Consider the following 19,908-nt stretch of genomic DNA (forward strand, 5'->3'; position numbering starts at 1 on the left):
TGGCGCCGTACCAGGGGACAGGGAGGGTCAGTGACAACTGGAATGCTTGCAACTCTAGCATGAGGGGCAGCCTGGTGTCCGGCAGACACGCCCCATCTGCAACCTCAGCTGCAGATACTCCAGACCATCCCTTCCCGAGTCACCTCCATCACCTCCGTCACCTCCATCGAGGGCTGGCTATCAGTGTGCCTGCTGTGATCCTGGGAGCCTAGGACAGTACCTGGAGCTTCAAGGTCTCTCCCAGGAGGCCCAGCGGATGTGACATCACTTCAAGGAGCGTCTCTGAGTCCTCGGTTCTGAGGAGCAGTGGAGTTGGCTCCTACTGTTTTGTTAGAACCCTTTCTGTAATTTTCAGCAAGTATGCAAACTGGTTGTCAAATGCAGCCAATGCTAAAAATTAAATTATATTAAACCACAATGAAATACATTGTATTAACAACAAAGATCCCGAGGACTCAAAACTCCTCACTTCTGAATTACATTCCTGTATTTTGATGTCCTTTATTTACCAGCCCTTCACCGTCTTAAGGTCACAAAAAGCAGCCATGTGGCTTCCTGGATTGCTCCCCCAAAACAGGGCAGAAGCATTCAGCTCCAGGAGGGCGAGGAAGAGAAAACCTTGGACTCCCACTTCCTGCGTTCCCTGGGGGCCTTCTCGAGCAGCCCAGCTCAGAGGTCTTTAGACCTGCAACTGTATTCAGTGTCTATTTCTCTCCTTCCTTGTTCCAGAAAGCATTTACTGTGGCAAGCTTCAGCTGCGACCTTGTTTACCTTCCCGGCAGGCGGGGCCCCTGTGTGAGTTCTTACCTGCGGGGAGCACCCCCGCCCACGGAGAGGCCCCGCTAATGCTAATGAGTGTTTGCACGGTTTGCTTGAGCCCAGCACCCTCAAGTTTCTTATCTCACTGCTGCCTGGTGAGGGGCAGGGCCAGCCTGACCCCATCTTACTCTTCTTTCCAGGAAAGGAAAGCTGGGCAGCCACAGCTGTCAGGATCAATTGGTGGCCTGGTGTGGTCTGGGTGGCCGTGGCCCCAGGGGGCAGTGGGAGCTGGAAAGGGCCCCTGGGCCTGGGCTTCACGGAGCCAGGATTCCTGGGAGGGGAGTGTGGTGCGACATCGCTGGTCCTGCCTCCCGGCTCTGGATCCCTGGATGGGGGTGAACCAGGGAGGGAGGTGGAGGACAGAGCAGGCGCAAGGAAGCTGTCTTGCTTCTAGACTGTGCGCTGGGAGGCCCTCTGGCTCACAGTCCCCTTTCTGAAATCCCCTTGCACCTTGCAAGAAGGAAAAAGCCACGTTCTCCTAGCTCAGCGAGCACCTATGGAAACACAGTTTCCGTGTTCTTAAGCCGCGAAGTGCTCCTGGGGGCTGCCCCAGACCAAGGGCTTTCGGGCTGGAAATGCTTGCATTAGGCTTCTGCGACAAACCAGGAGAAATCACTGCTGCCCTCCAGCGGCCATGCATGGAATCCCACGCTCTGCTGGGGCTTCTGGTCTGTGACAAATTCATCTGTTCCGGTGCTGCAAGAGAAGGTGAAGACCTCACTTTTTATCTTTCTGTGCTTGGCTTTAAAAAAACAAAACAAAAAAACCCTCCAAGCTCCCCAAAACCAACCAACATTGTACTCGAGTGGGAAAGTGAATCGTGGCTTCGGAATCGAAAAGAGATGTATTTTCATGGCTGTAGAGCAGGCTTTCTCAGCTACGGGCCATTGACACTGGGAAATAAACAATGCTGTGCCCATGGCGGCTGCCATGTGCCTTGTAGGATGTCCAACAGCATTCCTGCCNTCCAAGCACCAGATCCCAGTAGCACGCCCCTCTCCCTGGTCTTGACAACCAGAAATGTCTCCAGGCATTATCAAATTCAGGAGAAAAAGCTGCCCTCCACTGAGAACCACTGACACAGAGAAAGCCAAGGGCCAGCACATCCTCTGGACAATGCCACCTGGCTGAAATTTTGCAATCAGAGTCACAGAGCCTCAGCTTCTTTCCCTTTCTACAGGAACAGAACTCTGGAGCTCTGGGTGGTTCCACATGGGGGATGGGGAAGAGTAGGATCCCAGGAATGAGCCCACTGTGGCTCCTCTCAGCCATACGAAGACTGGCTCATCTCTGCAGATGGGGACTTGGGCCAGAAACCCCATGGCATAACACGGGAAGAGGGAGACACCACTTCCCCCAGGACCCCCAGGCTGCAAAACAAAGACCATGACAGCTAGCACAGCCATCCCAGGCTGCCCAGAAGGCTCTCAGACCTCTTGGCTGCATGGCCTCTGTGGGCAGCTTGTCTGCTGTCCACTTATTCAGTACGCCCTGAGCACCTACTGTGTGCAGGTCATTCTGCCAGGCCTTGTGCATAGAAAGATCAGTTAAGGTCCCTGCCCCTAAGCAGATCTTTGGGCTCCAGGATAGCATGGAGGAGAGGAGAGGCTGCAGGAATATTCAGGAGCGAAGACCGCAGTGCTTCCCGCGGCTCCCTGAGGATGGGCTGCCCAGGTGGGACAATGAGATACTGACACTGTCATCAGCCCAGCAGCCTTCCTTTTCTGTACCATCTGGAGATTCCCGCAGCAGGGACAAGGTCACCGTCTGAAAGTCCTTATCAGGTCCCTGAGCGAGCTGTGGCGTCTCAGGCAGGGTGACCTAACTGCCATCTCTCAACCTCGGTGCAGGGTGGCAGTGGTCTTTGGAAGGCTCAGAGCAGGGCTGGCTCTCTCTCCATTTCAGACAAGATGGCCGCAGCCACGGCCTCTCGCCGGAGGGCCCAGGATGCCTGGGAACCAAACACTCCACACCGAGTCACACCGAGTCACCCCGGCAGGGGTCTCTGCCCACGTGGTTCAGAGAATCCCAGGATCCTTTTTTCCCCCATTGCTCAGTTTTAGTAAGTCAATTTGCTGCCTGTCCGGAGGGGCCTCGCTGGGATGATGCAGAGTGGGCTTCGGGAGGGAAGGAAAACAACGGACAAGCAGGAATGTGCCTGGGATGGCGGCAGGGTGGGTCAGCCTCGCTTCTCAAGCTCCTGGCCTAGGACGGTGGCCCTGTAAAGAGAGGACATCCGATTAACTCAGCTACTGCACGGGGACACCCGGTGTCCCCCCAGGCCCCTGGATGAAGACAAAGCCTGGATAAGGCACAGCAGCAGAGGAGCCAAAGTCTGTTGGCACTTGAGTTTGATATGGAGCAGAAGAGAGAGCCCCTTAGACCTTAGACAAGTCGCATACCCAGCTCTGTCTCTCTAGGGTGACCAGCCACCCTGGTTTAGGATGGTAGGACCCGTGTCCCCAGAAACCCCTCGGTACCAGGCAAACCAAGACCTTCCCTGAATGAGTAATTCCTCGCACAGGGGACAAGAGTGTCTGTAAATGAGCCGGGCAGGCAAAGGTGTCTTCACTGCACACACCATGGTGCAGGGGAGCCTGGAAGAGCGGGGTGCTGGAGCCGCAGGAATTGGCCACTTGGGTATTTATCAGGGGCGAGGCTGAGAGTTGAATGTGTTCCAGGGCTGCATTCACCCCTGTGCTGACTTTGTTCCCCTCCCCAGAGCTGCGGATCTTGCTTCTGTGTGGCAGTGACCTTCTGGAATCCTTCTGCATCCCCGGGCTCTGGAATGAGGCGGATGTGAGTAGCAAGGTTCCTACAGCAGCATACGGAGCTGCCAGGGAAGGATGGGGTGGGGGCACCTGGTTTCAGCCTCTGCTCTTCCCTCCCCCCAACAGCCTCCCTTCCCAGCCTGAGTGTCCCATCTCCTGTGGGCTCCCAGGACAATCCGTTCTGGTCACTATGGAAGAAAGTTCCCACCGATCCCAAGCTTGAGCTCTGACTGCATTTTTACACTCACTCCTACTCGGGCTTGCTCCTGGGAAGCCCCTGGGAAGAAAGCAAACTGAGTCACAGAATACCTTCTCCACGTAGTACTTGGAGCCTATGTGTGTGGCAGAGGCAGGAGGGGGGGAAGGGAGGGAGGAATTTTAAAAAAGCCTTCGCCCTTTTGAGATTATGTGTGTTTTGTTTTCCTTTGATTCCTTTTGAAGAGGTAGTAAATACCACCCTAGAATTCCCTCAACAAGAAAAAAGGGGTCAGGAGGGGAGGCGTTCATGGCAAAAGGTCAGTAGAATCCTTCTAGCAATTGACTGGGGGTAGAGGGAAACAGAAAGTTAAACGTATACCACTTAGAAGTTCAGTGGACATCTTTTGTTGCCAGATCTGATGGTGATGGTCTTAAACCGGCTCATTCGTAAGTTACTCACCCTTGGTCTGTATATTCATTCTTGCTCTTTCATTAATTCTTCCATTGGATAGCCTGAGCTATTGCTAATTCCCAATTCCATAGCCCCCCTTTTTAAAAAGATTTTATTTACTTATTCATTTGAGAGAAATAGTGAGCAAGAGAGAGAGAGGGCACAAAGTGGGGTTGGGGGGCAGAGGCTGAGAGAGAAGCAGAATCCCTGCTGAGCAGGGAGCCCGATGCGGGGCTTGATCTCAGGACCCGGGATCACGACACTAGTGGAAGGCAGGTGCTTAACCAACTGAGCTACCCAGGCACCCATCCCCCCAATTCCATAGCCCTGTGCAAGCTGGGTTCTCAAGGCAGCAATTCCAGACTAAGTGCTTTTTTTTAATAACTTGCTGTGAGACCCCATGCAAATCATTCAACTCTCTGGGCATCAGTTTGTTTCCAGTTTTATTGAGATATAATTGGTATGTTACATGGTATTAGTTTAAGTTGTACAATGCAATGACTTGAGATATGTATATATTACAAAATATTGTCACAAGTTTAGCTAACATCACTTCACATAGTACAACTTGGTATTCTTTTAAAAATCTATAGCATGGGGGCGACTGGGTGGCTCAGTCATTAAGCATCTGTCTTCAGCTCAGGGCATGATCCCAGGGTCCTCCTCTGGGAGCCTGCTTCTTCTTCTCCCACTCCCCCTGCTTGTGTTCCCTCTCTCGCTGGCTGTCCCTCTCTCTGTCAAATAAATAAATAAAATCTTTAAAAAAATAAATAAATAAAAGATTTTATTTATTTATGGGACTTGATCCCATAACGCCGGGATCACGCCCTGGGCCAAAGGCAGATGCTTAACCACTGTGCCACCCAGGCGCCCCTAAATAAAATCTTTTTAAAAAGAATCTATAGCATGTTATCTATCACATTCTGACACTTACAAAAATAGGAAGTACAGTCTGTTCCCCCAAGTATCAGGTGGTAAGACATATACATATGAAATTTTTTCATGTACATGTAAATATGTTTCTGGAGAGAGAGAGGACCTTCAGGATCAGATTCCAGATTCCAGTTCTATTCCAACACAGCTCATGACAAAATCTATATTGAGCCTCAGTTTATCCCATCTCTAAAATGGGTGTAGTAATAGTACCTACCTCATAGGATTTGGGGAAAATTAAATGAAATTGTGTACGTGAAGTGCCCAGCCTAGTACCTCACACACGATTACATACAACAAATGTTCATAAGCGAATTCACCTAAACAGACTCATAGACAGGCACCCAGATATTCTAGGTGAAGGGTGTGAGTGCTAACATGCTGTAGGAGGACCAGGAGGGGAGGGAGAGTTTCCCAGAGGTAAATTACACTGTGTAGGCCTTTCCTCTCCACCCCTGGACCATTTCTTGCAGGTGAAATTCTAAACCTCCTTTCAGTTCTGGATGAAATGGCTTAATTAACTTTTACTTTCCTCTCTACTTCACATGGCGCTGTGAAAGTAGACGCTCGTGTGGCCAAAGCCGTGTACAAGATCTCAGCAGAGCTCTTTCAAGAATCTAGGCAAATGGGGAGGGGGCAGTTGGGGGGGCACATCCCACAGGGAGGCTGGACCATCCAGGAGGGATGAAGTCAGCCCCTGGGGCAGCAGTCTGAAGGGCCACTTATATGGGCAGGGAAGCTCTAGGGCCCCCTCTCAGGGGCCCACCCAGGCTCTCTGGAGCCTGAAACTTACAGCATTTGGGGGCACTGGAAGCGCGGCCAGTCCCTCTCTGTTCCTCCCAGTTAGATCGCTGACCTCAGGCCCTCCGACTGCTCTCCAAAATGGCCACTCTTGCTGTTGTCAGATCTGGCATTTGAAGACAAGATGAGGAGCCCCAGGTCTCTCCTCTTCCTGTTGGACTCTGGTGCTGAAATGACAGCACAGGTTAAGACAAAAAATTAGAGCAACCCCTAGCTGCTGATTTACTGGGAATGTGACAGTGAAGGGGGAGCGAGACCCTCATTTATTCAGCAGTGTTCCCCCTTGGTTGGTTACTCTGAAGGTCCAGAGCACCTAGCCGGGCTACTCCAGGCAGCACAACAAGGGGGCCGGCAGAAACCCCCATCTATCCCGCAAGGGTGGTAAGAATTCCAGTTCACAGCACAGGCAGCAGGGATCTGGGTACAGCAGATGCGCCAAGGTCACTCCCCAAGGCTTTCTGGGCCTAGCGCTCTCCTGCCCCATCCCCACTCAGTCGATTGCTCCCTCCCCTGATTTAACCCACAGCCAGTCTGTGGGGTCCTTACAATCATGGCACCTGAGGTAGAGGGGGAAAAAAAAAATCAAGGAGCTGTTTCCTTACATAACGAGTCTGAATCTCAACCCACAGAAGAGGTGTGCTAGAAATATCACCTTTGATTTATTTAAATCAAATTAAAATTCAAGTCCAAATCTATCCCACAGGGCTGATGGGAAGTTAGTCTCAATTATTATACTACTGACTAGCAGAACCCGACAGGCTTCTGTGGGCCCTGAATGTGAACATGAGCTCCTCAGGGTCTCCATGGACACCTTCCCCGTCTGGACATTCGTGGCCACTTGGAGGCGGTGGGGTTCTGCTGGGCTCCTGGCTGAGTCCGGAAGCTTAGCGCTGGGCCCCACCCACCAATGATCTCCGGGACTCATTTTCTTCTGAGGTTTTGCCCCTAGGGTGCCGCTTGCCAGGGAGAGAGGGTGGTGTTCACAGATCTCTGTGGAGGGGGGCGGGGCAGAGAACGCAGAACCTCTTCTTTCTATTCTAAACGTATCTTTCCTGTTTTCTCTCATCCTAGGTATCTAGTGAAATCTCTTCAGTGAGTTTAAAGCCACTGACCGCAAAGCATTGTTTTCTGCCCTGCAAATGAGAGAGCAGGGTCTGGTAAAGGGTCTGGTTCTCTGCTAGAAATAGGGTTGGGCTGGGCAGAGGGGGGTATAGGAAGCGCACAGCTAGTTAGCCATTCAGGGGATTATTCCATGGTGCTTGTCTGGGGATGGTTGGATCTCAGGGTCTAAGAAAAGGAAGGTCTTACTTTAAAGACTGGGTACAGGGTGAGTCCTGCTTATTCTACTAGAAAATTCTACCATCTGGAGTTTGCCTAGAAGGGCTCCATTTTAGGGTTTTCAGTTCCTGACTATGAGATTACCAGGGATGAGGTATAGGAGACCTATTTCTATCCTGGTTTCTTCATTAGCTGGTGTCCCAAGTGATGTTTGTTGGGCACAGACCTCTGTTTAGTGACCATGAGCCCAAACCCCTGAATTGAAGAGCCAAGCCCCTTGGGAAGGTCTCAGGCTCTGGCTCCACAGTCCAGCCTCCCATGTTCTTCAGAATCCTCAGGATTCCGAGGGCAGGAGAGAAGCCACACTAGTTCAGACAGGTCTAGGGTGAAATAGGAGTTTCTCCACCCTTCTGTTAGAAAGCTTAGAGGGGCTGTGGAGCAGCTTTGCCCCCAGCCAGGCTGGGAAGAAGCTGAGTTGGTCTGTCCCACAGCAGGAGTGCCAAGGCTTCCTCCAGCACAGTCACAAATTCTCCGGGGTCCATCTAGCTCTTTCGATTGGGACTCCTAAAGCAGTGCTATTCATCCAGAAGTCTCATCCCACAGCCAAAGGAACAACCCCACCTCCTAACACATCCCTTGGGCATTTCCTATTAGGCACAAAGATCTATTAGCCCACAGTGAATTCTGACCTCCTCTGACCAATGACACACCCTTCCCCTTACATTCCAGGGGGAGAAAATTCCATACATATTCATCGAGTTTCTCTCCATGGGATACAAAAGAGCTGCTTGTGCGGCCTGGCAGTTGGCTTTTTCATTCTTGATTCCTGAGAGAATTCAAGATCCAGGCTCCTGGGCTGGCCTTGGAGATCAGCACCCAGGGTGGGGGCCAGCCCTTCCCATCCCTGGGTTCTTATTACAGAGTTGGTCTCCCCTAGGGGACCTGGTCTTTGCTGTGCGGCATCCGGGCACCAGCACCGAAGCAGGTAGCCAAGCATGGAGCAGGGTCTGCTGGAAGTCAAGGCCAGAGGATAAAGGGTCAGCCATGGATACGCCTTTGTGAAGCAGGAAGCTGTTACACTCACTCCCCTCCCCCAAATAAAATCAGTTGTCTAGGGCTCTTATCCTGTCAGCTGCTTTGTCCATCATATTATTGTAATGGAAGGCAGTCTGGCAAATTAATTCTGATTGGAGCATTCTTTCCTTCAATCAATCTTTCAACTAGTACTTACTGAGGTCTAGAGCGCAGTATGAATATAAGCACGTTATCTGTCCTTGAGGCACTTGCAGTCTAAAAATACTTTTTTATTATATTAGTTTTTTATATTGCATGCAATAAAATTGTCAAAAGTTTAGAAGGGTTTCTGAAACTAGTAAGCAGTCAGTAAATGTTGGCTGTTATTCATCTATTGGTTTTTAAAATATTCATTGAGTACCTACCAAGTGCCAGACGTTGTTCTAGGGCTGAACGAGCAGAGAGAACAAAATAGACAAAGCTTCTCACTGTGTGCACTTTACTTTCCAGTGGGGGAGATAAACAGTAAATACTCAGATGCTTCTCGTGGATTAGTTCAGGTAACCCCTAGCACACTCCTGGGAAGGGGAAGTTGCCCATGTCTTCAGATCCCTAATCCATAAAAGACAGTGAGAAGAATGAGAAATATATATATTTCATAGCTGGCTGTAAGAGGGGAGCACTTGAGCTGGGCTTTGGGTGATGGGCAGTATTGGGTTAAGTGGGTGGAAAGAGATGGGCTTTTTGGGTTGAGAGAAGGCTGTAAAAGATCTAATGGTGGGAACAAAAGCTTCTGGGGAGATGGTGCTGGCTGGTTGAAATAGGTGGTTTATCTTGGTCTTTATTTGGAAGCTTTTGACTCTTCAGCAAACAGGCAAAATCATTAAGTGTAATGATTAAATGTTTTAGCTGCTTTCAAATGGCATTTGCATTTTAAATGAGCAAGGGATTATTAACCCAAAGGAATGGAAATCTGAAGGTGGCACATTAGGCACCCAGAGGTAAGGAAATTGTGTGTTCTTTTCTTTCTTTTTGCCCTTCTTGAAACCTAGCATTCCACAGGCTGGCTCTAATTGGCTGTATCCTACATTTTTCCAGCCAACCAGCCATGGGCTAACTGCTTCCTACCTCCACCAGCTATGGGAAAACAACCAAAGAAAATAAACAGAGGAAGAGCCTGGGGCACTAGCCACTCCAGAAGAAATCCCAGGGCTCGGGACTCATAGAGCAAAGACAAACATTTGGTCTTTCAGGCTCAGATGGTTTTTATCAGATAGTCCAGCCCCAGCCAGGAAGCCCAACGGACACTTCCACCCCAGGGATTAGCCCCCACACTGATAAAACCAATGTCGAATTTACAGGCTCTAGGGAAGCAGGCTTAGCTCCTATCACGGATGATTCTGGTTCTCGTGTGAAAGATACTGTTGGTTTGGTTTTCAAGCTTTTGACTTGAGTCTGAAATCTCTTGCCTTCCCACACCCCCAGTCAAATTGGAAATGGGAATGGGGATAATTTCCTCTGGGAAACCCCTCTGAAGGATCATTCATGCATCAGCACTTAACAGAGCCATTCTGGAAATGCCTTCCCGCTTTCTCAGCTCTGATCACACTAACCTCTTGCCCTGCTTTCCCTCCAGAGAGGAACAGAGGCCAGGACAAGGGTGGGGGATTCCTGGCTAAAATGGGTGGGGCATATTTCAGAAGCCCCTAACCCACTGTGTGGCTTCTGCCAGACACCTTTCCTTGCATCTTTTGCAACCCAGTTGGAAGTGTACAAAATTATATACTCCAGGGGGCGATGTGGAGTAACGAACGGAGGAAGCCCATGCTAAACCTAGAGAAAAAATAAGAATATATTTTCAAACCAAAAAAGTTTCAAGTCACTAAAATGTGAGTCTTAAGAAATGGATTTTGAAGAGGTTTGATGTGCAGAAAGAGCCTTTAAAGCAGAGCAGAGTGGGCTCAAATCCACTAACTAGCTGCTATGTCTCACTGAGTCTTGATTTCCCCATCTATGAGTGGAGAACTGAGGCACGTATCTCAGAAGACCACTGCTGTAAGGATTAAGTGTAATAATCAGTAGAGCTCCCAGTACTGTGCTTGGCACATAACAGGTAGCTTAGTCCCTGTTTGTTTCCCTTCTTACTGATAGTCCCTTGTCCCTCCCTGAACATCCTCATCTGGAGAAGAAACACAAGAGGGCCCAAGTCACCCATGTACCTGGAGAACGTGCACAAGACAGCATGTTTGGGGGACATGGTCAGGATTCTGAATCCTGATTTCAGAATGATCCTAGAGAGGATCTAACCAGTTAGGCTTGCCTGCGTAAATCAATGGAAATTGGATCCCGTTGTCAATGGAAATCAAACCTTCTGCTTAAAACACTCTAATGACTTCTGTTTGCAATTGGAATGAAACCCCATCTTTGATCTGGTCCTTGTCTATTTCTCCTACTTCTCTGTGTTTCAGTTCTACGTATTTTATTTTGTTTTGTTTTTTAATAGTTTCTCCTACCTCAGGGCCTTTGCACTAGCTATGGCCTAATTAGGAGTGCTCTTACCCCAGATATCCTTATGTCTGGTGCCTTCTTGTCATTTTGGTTTCAACTTTAAGGTCATTGTATTTTATATTCAATACTGTACTTAATTCCACCTCATGTATTCTTATTTACATTTTTTGTTTATGGTCTCTCCCTCCTGGAAGGTAAGCGTTATGAGTATACTAGATTTGCCTATCTTATTTGGCAACACCAGGAGAGTGCCCCGTTTACCATATACACAACATAGAAGTTTGTGGAATGAAAGAGTACCTCCTTCTTGGTTGGAGGAGCTTAGCCCATAAGAGAGTTTAAGTCCACCATGCGATGTGACCCAAACTTTAACCAGTTACCCATAAGACATTAGCCGCTACAAGGTATTAGCCACTTCATAGTAAGCTGTCCTTATCCTTCATAGCAATAGATACACTTGAAATAATTAATCATTTGTTTAGTGCCTCCTAGGTAGTGATTGATTGGAGAGATGAAGCCGTGTCTGTCTTGCTCAACCCTCTGTCCCTGGTGCCCAGGAAAGTCCTTGGCTAAGAGCACCGGGCATCCCCGACCCAAAGCATCCCCCAAATCCAACAGTGCAGATCTTGAAATTCGGCCTCCTGGAGAGATGACGATAACTTCGCATTCCTTCCAGATTTGCCGCCTGGGTCCTCAGGAGTGTTCTGTCTCCCAAGGCCAAGTTCCTTCCTGCCTCAATATGTCTCATATCCTTCCTTCAGATTCCCCACGTTTGGGGAAGCAGAGTCCACCCCTTCCCACTTCCCCTCCCCATCCCCACCCCTGCCTCCTCTGGGGAGCCTTTGACCAGAGGATGAAAAGATATGATCAAAACGCTGAGCCTGTGAGCAGGAAGTTGAAACAGGATGAATGTCACAGACCCCACCTCAGGCATGACAGGCCAGAGCTCAACTGAGAAGGCCACTATATGCTGGGGGAGGGGGGAGAAGACTGTACCCTGATCTTGCTAACTGTGGCGGGGCAGTCTGGGGTCACACTAGTCAGCAGCAGGAAAGGGACTTGCCAAGCAGGAGAGCTCGGCTACCTTGACTACTCGCCCACCTCCCCGCCCCCAAGGCAAGACCTGCAGACGGCTCTTCACGAGCACGCAGGACACGTGGGCCCCTCACGCTGGCGTAACAGCACCATCCCAGGGCCTGGGCACACTCCTGCAGGCTCCGTGGGCAGGGAAAGCCTGAGCGACCCCTCTGTTTCCTGGGGTCAGACGTCCACCCCAACCCCCCGCCCCCCCACTCCGCAGGGCACAGGGTGATGTCCTTGTCCTCGTTTTTGCTGGAATCTCCAGAGCTGAGTATCTCATTTTGACCTCATTCCAAAGCAAGCCAGAGAATTAGCAGCTTAGGCCACTGCCGATGTGATTTAAAGCAACAATCCCCCAGAGGCTGGTGCACATCGGACGGATTAGGGAGCTTTGTAAAGAGAGGGGCTCCACCCATCCTAGACGTGTTGGTTCAAAATCCCAGGGTGAGGTCTGCGGGCTCTACTTTTGTCGTTGGTTTTAAAGCTCCCCCAGGTGCTTCTGCTCACCAATCAGATCCAGTCTGGAACCTGCAAAAGTAGGCTCACCCTTACTTGTCATAGGACCTGAGAGTCTATCTTTCGAGTAACCTCTTTGGGCCTCCCAGAGCTCCCATGAGGTACTGTGGGCTTGTCGCCAGTCCTGAGACCTGGAGAGTTTGTCAGCAAATGCCTCCATGACAGCTGCCAGACAAGACTCTGCAGGAATCCACTCATTCGACAGCACCTATGAAGCACTTATGCGGTGCCAGGTGCTTTTCCTCTGGGGACACAGCAGTGAACAAAACACACAAAGCTCCCTGCCCTCGTGGAGGTTACCTTATAGGAGAGGAAGAAAGAGACAAAAGTCAGGTGGAACAAAGAAAATATATAAGGTGTTAGATGAACATAATATGGCTAAGGAGGAGCGGAAAACCCCGGAAGGGGCAGGGACTGTGCAGGTGTGGATAGCGTGTGGGTCTGCGTGCATGGCCACACAAGTTGAAATCGCCTGGTCTCACCGAGAAGGTGACATTTAAGTGAAGACTTTTGACACAGGAGTAGCTCAATTTATTTTAATACTTTCGGTCTGGCTGTTGGGAATAGACTGAAAAAGGCAAGAGAAAGACAAGGAGACCAGAGCAATCCAAGTGAGAGGTGATGGGGATGAGTTCATTTTCTGTTGCTGAAGACTGGTGGCTCAAGGCCACACACAGGGGCGCCTGGATGGCTCAGTCGGTTCAGATTCTGACTCTTGGTTTCGGCTCAGATCATGATCTCAGGGACGTAAGATCGAGCCCCGAGTAAGACTCCGTGCTCAGCTCGGAATCTGCTTACCCCAGGGGTCCAAGGATTGAGGGCTGGGGGATTCCAGTGGGTCAAGTTTAGGGACACGAGAAAGAACCAGCACAAGGAGAGCAAAAATTGCAGCTGCTGAGGTCGGAGGAAACCGGGAGAGGGTGGTCTCCTGGGGGTCAGGTGAAGACAGGAGACAGGGGGGTGGGAAGGACAGCTAAGTCCCTGCACAAGGTGGATGCCCATGGGACCAAGGGCACACCTTACCAACTCTAGCACATGGCATCTCTCCCCACCCCTTGATGCACACCCACGCAAATACCCTCTAGCGCGAAAATCAAGCTCGGTGTCCTGGGGTCTTGGCAAAGGAGCAGAAAAGATCTGCAGTCTCTGACCCAAACTCCTGCAGACGTGCAGCTTGGATGTGGTGAAGCTGCATGTTTTGTCCTACAGACCCTGTCTCCCTCGCTCCATCTGCGATTCCCAGGGGGCAAGTCTGTCACCTGTTTCTGGAAAATGAAAACATCTCAAGCAGCAAGGTCTCCACCTGCTTGCCACCCACTGAGCCACCTGGCACTGTTACTGATGGAGTGCTCAGATCGTTAGTTCCTGAGTGGGAAGCAGCAGCTGCACTAATGTCACCCATAGGGTGACTTCCCCGTGAGGCCGGACTCCAGTCTGAACCGTTGTTTTCATGCTTTCAACGAGAATGCTCACTTTAAATTGCCCCATCATTTCATTCACCGCTCATGGAACATCTTCCAAGTTCTCAGAATCAGACTGCAGGCAGATCCTACCTGATGCCACGTACACCGGGAATCTTGAGTCATTTGCAGAGACAGGCAGTTGAGGAATGTTCGTGTATACCAGCTTGGATAGATTCCCTCCCCTCTGCTCCTTTTCCCTCCTCTCTCCCTCCCCCCTCCTCTCCTCTCTTCCCCCTTTTTCTCTCTCTTTCTCTACACTACCATTTGCCCTGGAGTTTGAAGCAGTACTTAGGCCCCTGGTCCTCAAGCTGGTTGCATATTGGAATCACCTGGGAAATTAAAGAAACTACTGACACCCGGGTCCCCTTCTCAGAGATTCCGGTTTTCACTGCTCTTGGGTGTGAGCTGGGCTTCGAGAGTGTTCAGCGTTCCTCAGGCGATTCTCCTGTGCAGCCAAGTTTGAGAACCAGTGCCTCGGGTTACCTTCTGAGTGAATCCCAGCGCAATACTCCAAAGCTGTGGAGGAGGAGCTGGATCTTGCCCCGCCTCCCCAACATGCCTGCTTTATGGGACAAATGCTTGGTGCTGGCTTGCCCCTTCTGAACACTACCGCTAGACGCAGCATGCTGTGCAGCGCCCTGTTCCTCCAAACGGGGACTCTGGTTTTCTACCCCCAGCTTCTAACTTCTCTGCACAGCTTCCCTCCCAGGGCGCCCTCAGCCAGCGTTCTGCATCAGAGTTCCAGCTGCAACTCTAGCCCCAGCTGGAAGCAATGGGAGAAGTAGGGGAAAGGTGGCTGGAAATACCCAAGGGCATGTGCCCACGTGCTCGGGCGCACACATACATGCACGAACGGAATCGATGAATCGGACGGAGCGGTGGAATTCTGCTTGTGTCGAAATTGTCTGATGGAGAACAAGTGGCCACGGTGCTCCATAAGGTCTGTTTCTGTGGCACTGACTAGGAGGACCTGGGTCCCTCGCCACCAGAGCACGTCTTGCACCGTGAGCTGCCCTGCTCAGAAGCAGCCTGTCTCCCCCTCCCTTCTCTCCCCATCTGGGATCCTTAATTGGCAAGAGCTAAACAGTCATATGCCCGGGCGAGATCCAAGTCTATTAAATGCCATAACTTTCAGGCTTTTTGAAAATAAAAATTGGCACGAGTTTCCAGAAAGCAACTTGGTAATAATGTCTTAAGACTTTGAAATCTGTTCAGTTTATACCCTTTCATCTAATTATCTTACCTCTTATCCTAAGGAAACAGAGATGTGGCAGAAGATTTATATATAAGGATCTTCAACAAAGTGTTGTGTATACTCGTGAAGAATCAGAAGGAACTGCACACGTTCCATCACACAAGACCAGTTTAATAGATCATGTATACCATAGACAATGACATAATCAGACTGTTAAAACTTGATTTTTTCAAATAATTTTTAATAATGTGAAAAAATGCTCACAATATAATGCTAAATAAAAAATACAGATAAAATGATTAATTTTTCAGTTTAATCCAATTGTAGGGATATACACTTATTTGTACAGAAGGAAACGCTGGACAGAATGCACAACGTTAAGAGTGATTATCCGGATTGTGTGGTTGTGACTGATTTTTTTCCCCTGAATTTCCCAAGCTTGTACTGTGTGTATAACCAGAAAAAAAATTTCTTTCTTCATGAAAAGGTTTCACTTCTCATTAGGGCAGCAAGCATTTATCGGAGGCTGATCTCAGCAGTGACCCCGTTTTCCTATCGCTGCCAGTGGGCACACAGGCGTTCCAAGCCCTTGCTTGCGCTTCCTCACCCTTGAGTCCCCAGCAGCTTTGAGGTGGCTGAGCCCGGGAGCATTCGGCCCTTCTCAGCAGCCTGGCTGGGAGCTGGGATTCACTTGCTGGGCAGCGGGACCTGTTTCGCCCGTGAGGGTGCCTACCCTGTAAGGACTGTGTGCCGTTCCTCTTACTCTTCGGCGTTAACGAACTCAACAGGCCCCGGGAGTTGGAGACCTTGCCCAGACATGCAGGAGCGCATGTATTCATTCCGTCTAGAGGTATTTATTAAGCATCTTCTGCGGTGCCCGGCAAAGTTCCCATTCATTCCACCAGCACTGTTACAGGTTGTTACTTGAAAGCGCTGACTGGTAGGGTGGAGAAGGCCAGCTTAGCACCGGAGCTTGCGGTCCACGTGGAAGATCGGTCCACCTGCTAAGTAGTTGGAGTCATGGTCTCACCAAAGGACGCTGTCTCTGTGTTTTTCAGATGGAGGTGATCGTCGGGGACTTTGGGATTGTGGTGGTGCCCCGGGACGCAGCTGACACAGACCGAATCATGAATCACTCCTCCATACTCCGCAAATACAAAGTGAGTCCCCCGTCTCCTTGCTGCTGTAGCTCTGCAGCCTGCTGGGGGGGCAGGGGGGCTGGAGGAGTAAGGGCACCTGGGGAGTTTAAGTGAGAGGGGCGGGCAACCTGCTTTCTCTGCTCTGTCCCCAGAACAACATTATGGTGGTGAAGGATGACATCAACCATCCCATGTCTGTCGTCAGCTCAACCAAGAGCAGGTACGTTTGACAAACAGCCAGAGGGACCTTGGTCAAAGGGGCTTACAAGTTTTAATACAACTTTCCTCAGTTCGAGCAGACCCTTACATTTGCTGACACCTGCTGCCTGGTATTCAGCCTTCTTTGGGGACCTCATGTATTTGTCCCCAGTGGTTTCCTTTTTTTTTTAAGGAGGGGAGGAGCAGAGGGAGAGAGAGGTGTTTTGTTTTGTTTTTTAAGGTTTTATTTACTTGTCAGAGAGAGAGAGAGCACAAGCAGGGGGAGCAGCAGGCAGAGGGAGAAGCAGGCTCCCCGCTGAGCAAGGAGCCCGATGTGGGGCTCGATCCCAGGACCCTGGGATCATGACCTGAGCCGAAGGCAGACGCTTCACCGACTGAGCCACCAAGGTGCCCCAGTCATTTACTTTTAAAGGGGGATGGGTCATCAGCTAGTTCTAGCCGGTTCTCGGGAGAAAGAGGGTGTTTTTAGTTGGAGACTCTTTAGTTTGCGGTGTTTATGAAACACTGTATTAATGAGAGCATAGGCTAAGCTGCCATAACAAGAGTCCAAATAGTCATGGTTTAAAGAAGAAAATGATTTCCATCTTACTGAAGTCAAAAGAGATTGAACCTCTTCCACGTGAAGCCTCTATCTGTGGGTCCACGGCTGCTGCCATGACTGCTAGAAAGGGCAGGAGCTTTGTCTTTAAAAAAGTGACTCAAAGTTGCAGAACCCACTTCTCCCTGCACCCCACGGACTCAGCCCCGGTCCCCCGGGCATCCCTTGCTTCAAGGGAGGCTGGCAAATGGACTTTATATGCCCAGCTTAGCCTCAGGAAGCTCTGTTACTAAGCAGAAGAAGGAGAGAATGGATGCTGAGGGCCGGGTAACAATCTCCACCACACACCCCAAGGGGGAATGTCCGGTGAAATGGTGAGATATAGGAATACAGAGGTGTGGAAGTGGCACAGAGAGCCGTGAGCACATTAAGTGTGAATTACGTTAAGAGTGTGGCTGAGCTCACAGGGAGGGTCCATAAGAAGAGAAGCATTTAAAAGAAGGCTAAGGAGCCGTCAGAGGGCACCAGCAGTGCTGGCCCAAGAACCAGGGCAAGTGAGGGTGCAAAGATGGAGAGCATTGTCATCCCTGTCACATATTTCAGAGAAATCAGATGCGCCCAGCGTTTTTAAAGGTCTACTGGACTTCCTCCCTGGAAGGTGATTATGTAGACCCTTCAAAGAGTAGCATCAAACTGTGAGGTGAGAGCTGAAACCCAATGACAAGGGCCAGTGAGGGGAGAGGAGAAGGATTTGGTTCCAAACGTGGCTGCACAATAAAATTACCCCACAAACGTACACACGCACACAGGTTCCTGTGTCCCCTTGAATCCCACTGAATCAGAACCTGTGGTGGATGAGTCTAGGAATCCGCTTCCTGGGTGACTCTGATCGAGCTGGGGTTGGCATTTGGAAACCACGGTATAGGCCAATTTTTCAAGCAGTTTCCCTGTGAACTGTGCAAGAAGGCCCTGAGGGACTAGCTCGCTTGCAAGATGAGGACAGTGTGGGCACTGAAGAGGCGGTGAGCTGGCCTCTGAAGAGGTCTCCAGGGCAGGGCTCAGATGCCTTTTAGAATCTGCATTTCTGGAGGAGTATGTGCGTTTTTCGCAAATAGCTCCTTGGGGCCTGACATTCCCAAGACCATCACATGAGCAGAGAATGGGAAACAGCCAGACCAAGGCTGGAGCACAGCTGTGAAGAAGCCAAAGTGCGTCCCTGGACCCCTTTCGTACCTGGTAGTGCCTCCTCGTTCCTCCCTGCCTCGGAGAAGCTCACCTTCTTCCCTGTCAGGGCTCCCGTAGGAAGGAAAAGAAGTGGCCCATCAGGAGATTCATTTTCATGAGACCACGATGCAGAGAAACAGGAAGGAATAAAATAAGAACAGCTCACACATTTAAACACCTACTGTGTGTTTGGGCTATTCTAAAGGCTTTGCATGACTCATTTAATCCTTTTATTTTTATTTTTTTAAATCCTTTTAGTAGCTGAAGGAGATGGGCCCAAATAGTCCCCTCATTTTTACGGAGGAGAAAACTGAAGAACAGATGGGCTTAAATAACCAGCCTAAGGCCCCTCTGCTGGGAACGGCAGAGCCAGGGTGGAATGGAGTCACCAGGGTCAGGGAGGAATTCTGGGGCAGGCGACCTTTTCCCAAGAGGGAAGCCATTTGTGGAGCCTCAGCACAGGCAGGGACTGGGGTGTTGGGTAAACCCGTTCTTTCCCTGAGAGGCCCGGCCTTCCGCCTTGGTCAGGGAAGGTGTCATCTGACCACCGTCTCTTCTCACCCAGGCTGGCCCTGCAGCACGGGGACGGCCACGTGGTGGATTACCTGTCCCAGCCGGTCATCGACTACATTCTCAAGAGCCAACTGTACATCAACGCCTCGGGCTAGCAGCCGCACGGCCCTCCGCTCCACTCTCCCCTCGTCCTCCGCCAACGCACTGGCCCCTCCAGTCTCTGTCAGTCCCCCCGTTTCTCTCCTGCCTCTCTGTTTCTCCATCTCCTCATCTTGACTGTTCTCCCCACTTGCTGACTCACCCCTCCGCAGTGTGGGGGACCTGCAGAGAACCACAGCATACCCTCTTCGGCAGTCATCTTTGGACAGACTCCCCTCTAGTCTCCGGGTCGGGGTGGGTGAGGGAATAGGGGTGGGAGTTGGGGAAGTGCAGGCCCTGGAGACGTGCTGGTGTCTGTCTCCCAGCATGCTCTAGAGAGCGGCTCCGGTGCCCGTCCTCCCAGCATGCTCTGGGGAGGCGGCTCTGGCTCTCGCCTTCCCAGCATGCCCTTTACCACGAAGGGCTATTTTTTCTTTCTTTTCTTTCTTCTCTTGTTTTTTGGTTTTTGTTTGGTTTTGTTGTTGTTGTTGTTGTTCACTCCTCATAGAATTTGGATGAAATCCGTGTCCGTGGTTCTTTACGTTTGTGGTCCTGATGCATTCCTGTGGTGTTAACCTCCCTTTTGACAGAACTCCGTAGCCAGCCTCGGCGCTCAGGCCGTGCGGGAGAGCCACACCCAGTGAAGGAGGCCAAGCCGCCTCCACCCTCCCGACACCCCCCATCTGCCCACTCACGCCCCACACACCCCCACACACAGCAGCTGCCGACCAGGCTCAGGACTGAGGCTTTCGGGTTCCAAAACCTGGGGGGCAGGTCTGGGAATAGTAGGGTTTCGCAGAAGAATTTGTGTCTATTTCCTTAGTTTCAGAAGACCATTTTCCTGATGCTCTGGGCCTGTGATCACACAGAGCCAGTCCCTCCTCATGTCCTGGTGGCATCTGCACGGGTCCTCCTTTGGGCTGTGACTGATGGCAGAGTGGGTTCCCTGCCAGCCCAGCGTTTCCAAGGAACCTTCAGGTCCTCACCTAAGCCCTTGGAGGTCCTACCTAGCCACATTCCTGCATCTGAGAAGCATCACCTATTCAAGGCCAAAGCCTAATAATGCAGCCATTCCTGAAATAAAACATGCTAGGAGTTCACGCAACCCTA

General features: G+C 50.6%; 1 protein-coding gene and 1 long non-coding RNA gene across 2 annotated transcripts in view; one reads left to right on the forward strand and one right to left on the reverse strand.

The window, feature by feature from the left end:
- Positions 1-19,908, forward strand: part of NMNAT2 (nicotinamide nucleotide adenylyltransferase 2) — a 143,547-nt gene extending 123,639 nt beyond the window's left edge. The window contains exons 8-11 of the mRNA XM_008701113.2: positions 3,542-3,618; positions 16,086-16,187; positions 16,319-16,386; positions 18,713-19,908. Of these exons, the coding sequence (XP_008699335.1) occupies positions 3,542-3,618; positions 16,086-16,187; positions 16,319-16,386; positions 18,713-18,815 (350 nt within the window). The 3' untranslated portion in view covers positions 18,816-19,908. The remainder of the gene's footprint in view (positions 1-3,541; positions 3,619-16,085; positions 16,188-16,318; positions 16,387-18,712) is intronic.
- LOC103672412 lies at positions 633-14,000 on the reverse strand. The gene is made up of 4 exons (XR_571159.2): positions 13,923-14,000; positions 5,966-6,140; positions 2,515-3,038; positions 633-1,515 (listed from the first exon to the last, which is right to left on the reverse strand). It is a non-coding gene; the product is annotated as an uncharacterized LOC103672412 (long non-coding RNA).

The sequence above is a fragment of the Ursus maritimus genome, unplaced genomic scaffold (genome assembly GCF_017311325.1).
Source record: "Ursus maritimus isolate PB19 unplaced genomic scaffold, ASM1731132v1 scaffold_2, whole genome shotgun sequence".
Classification (NCBI taxonomy): Eukaryota; Metazoa; Chordata; class Mammalia; order Carnivora; family Ursidae; genus Ursus; species Ursus maritimus.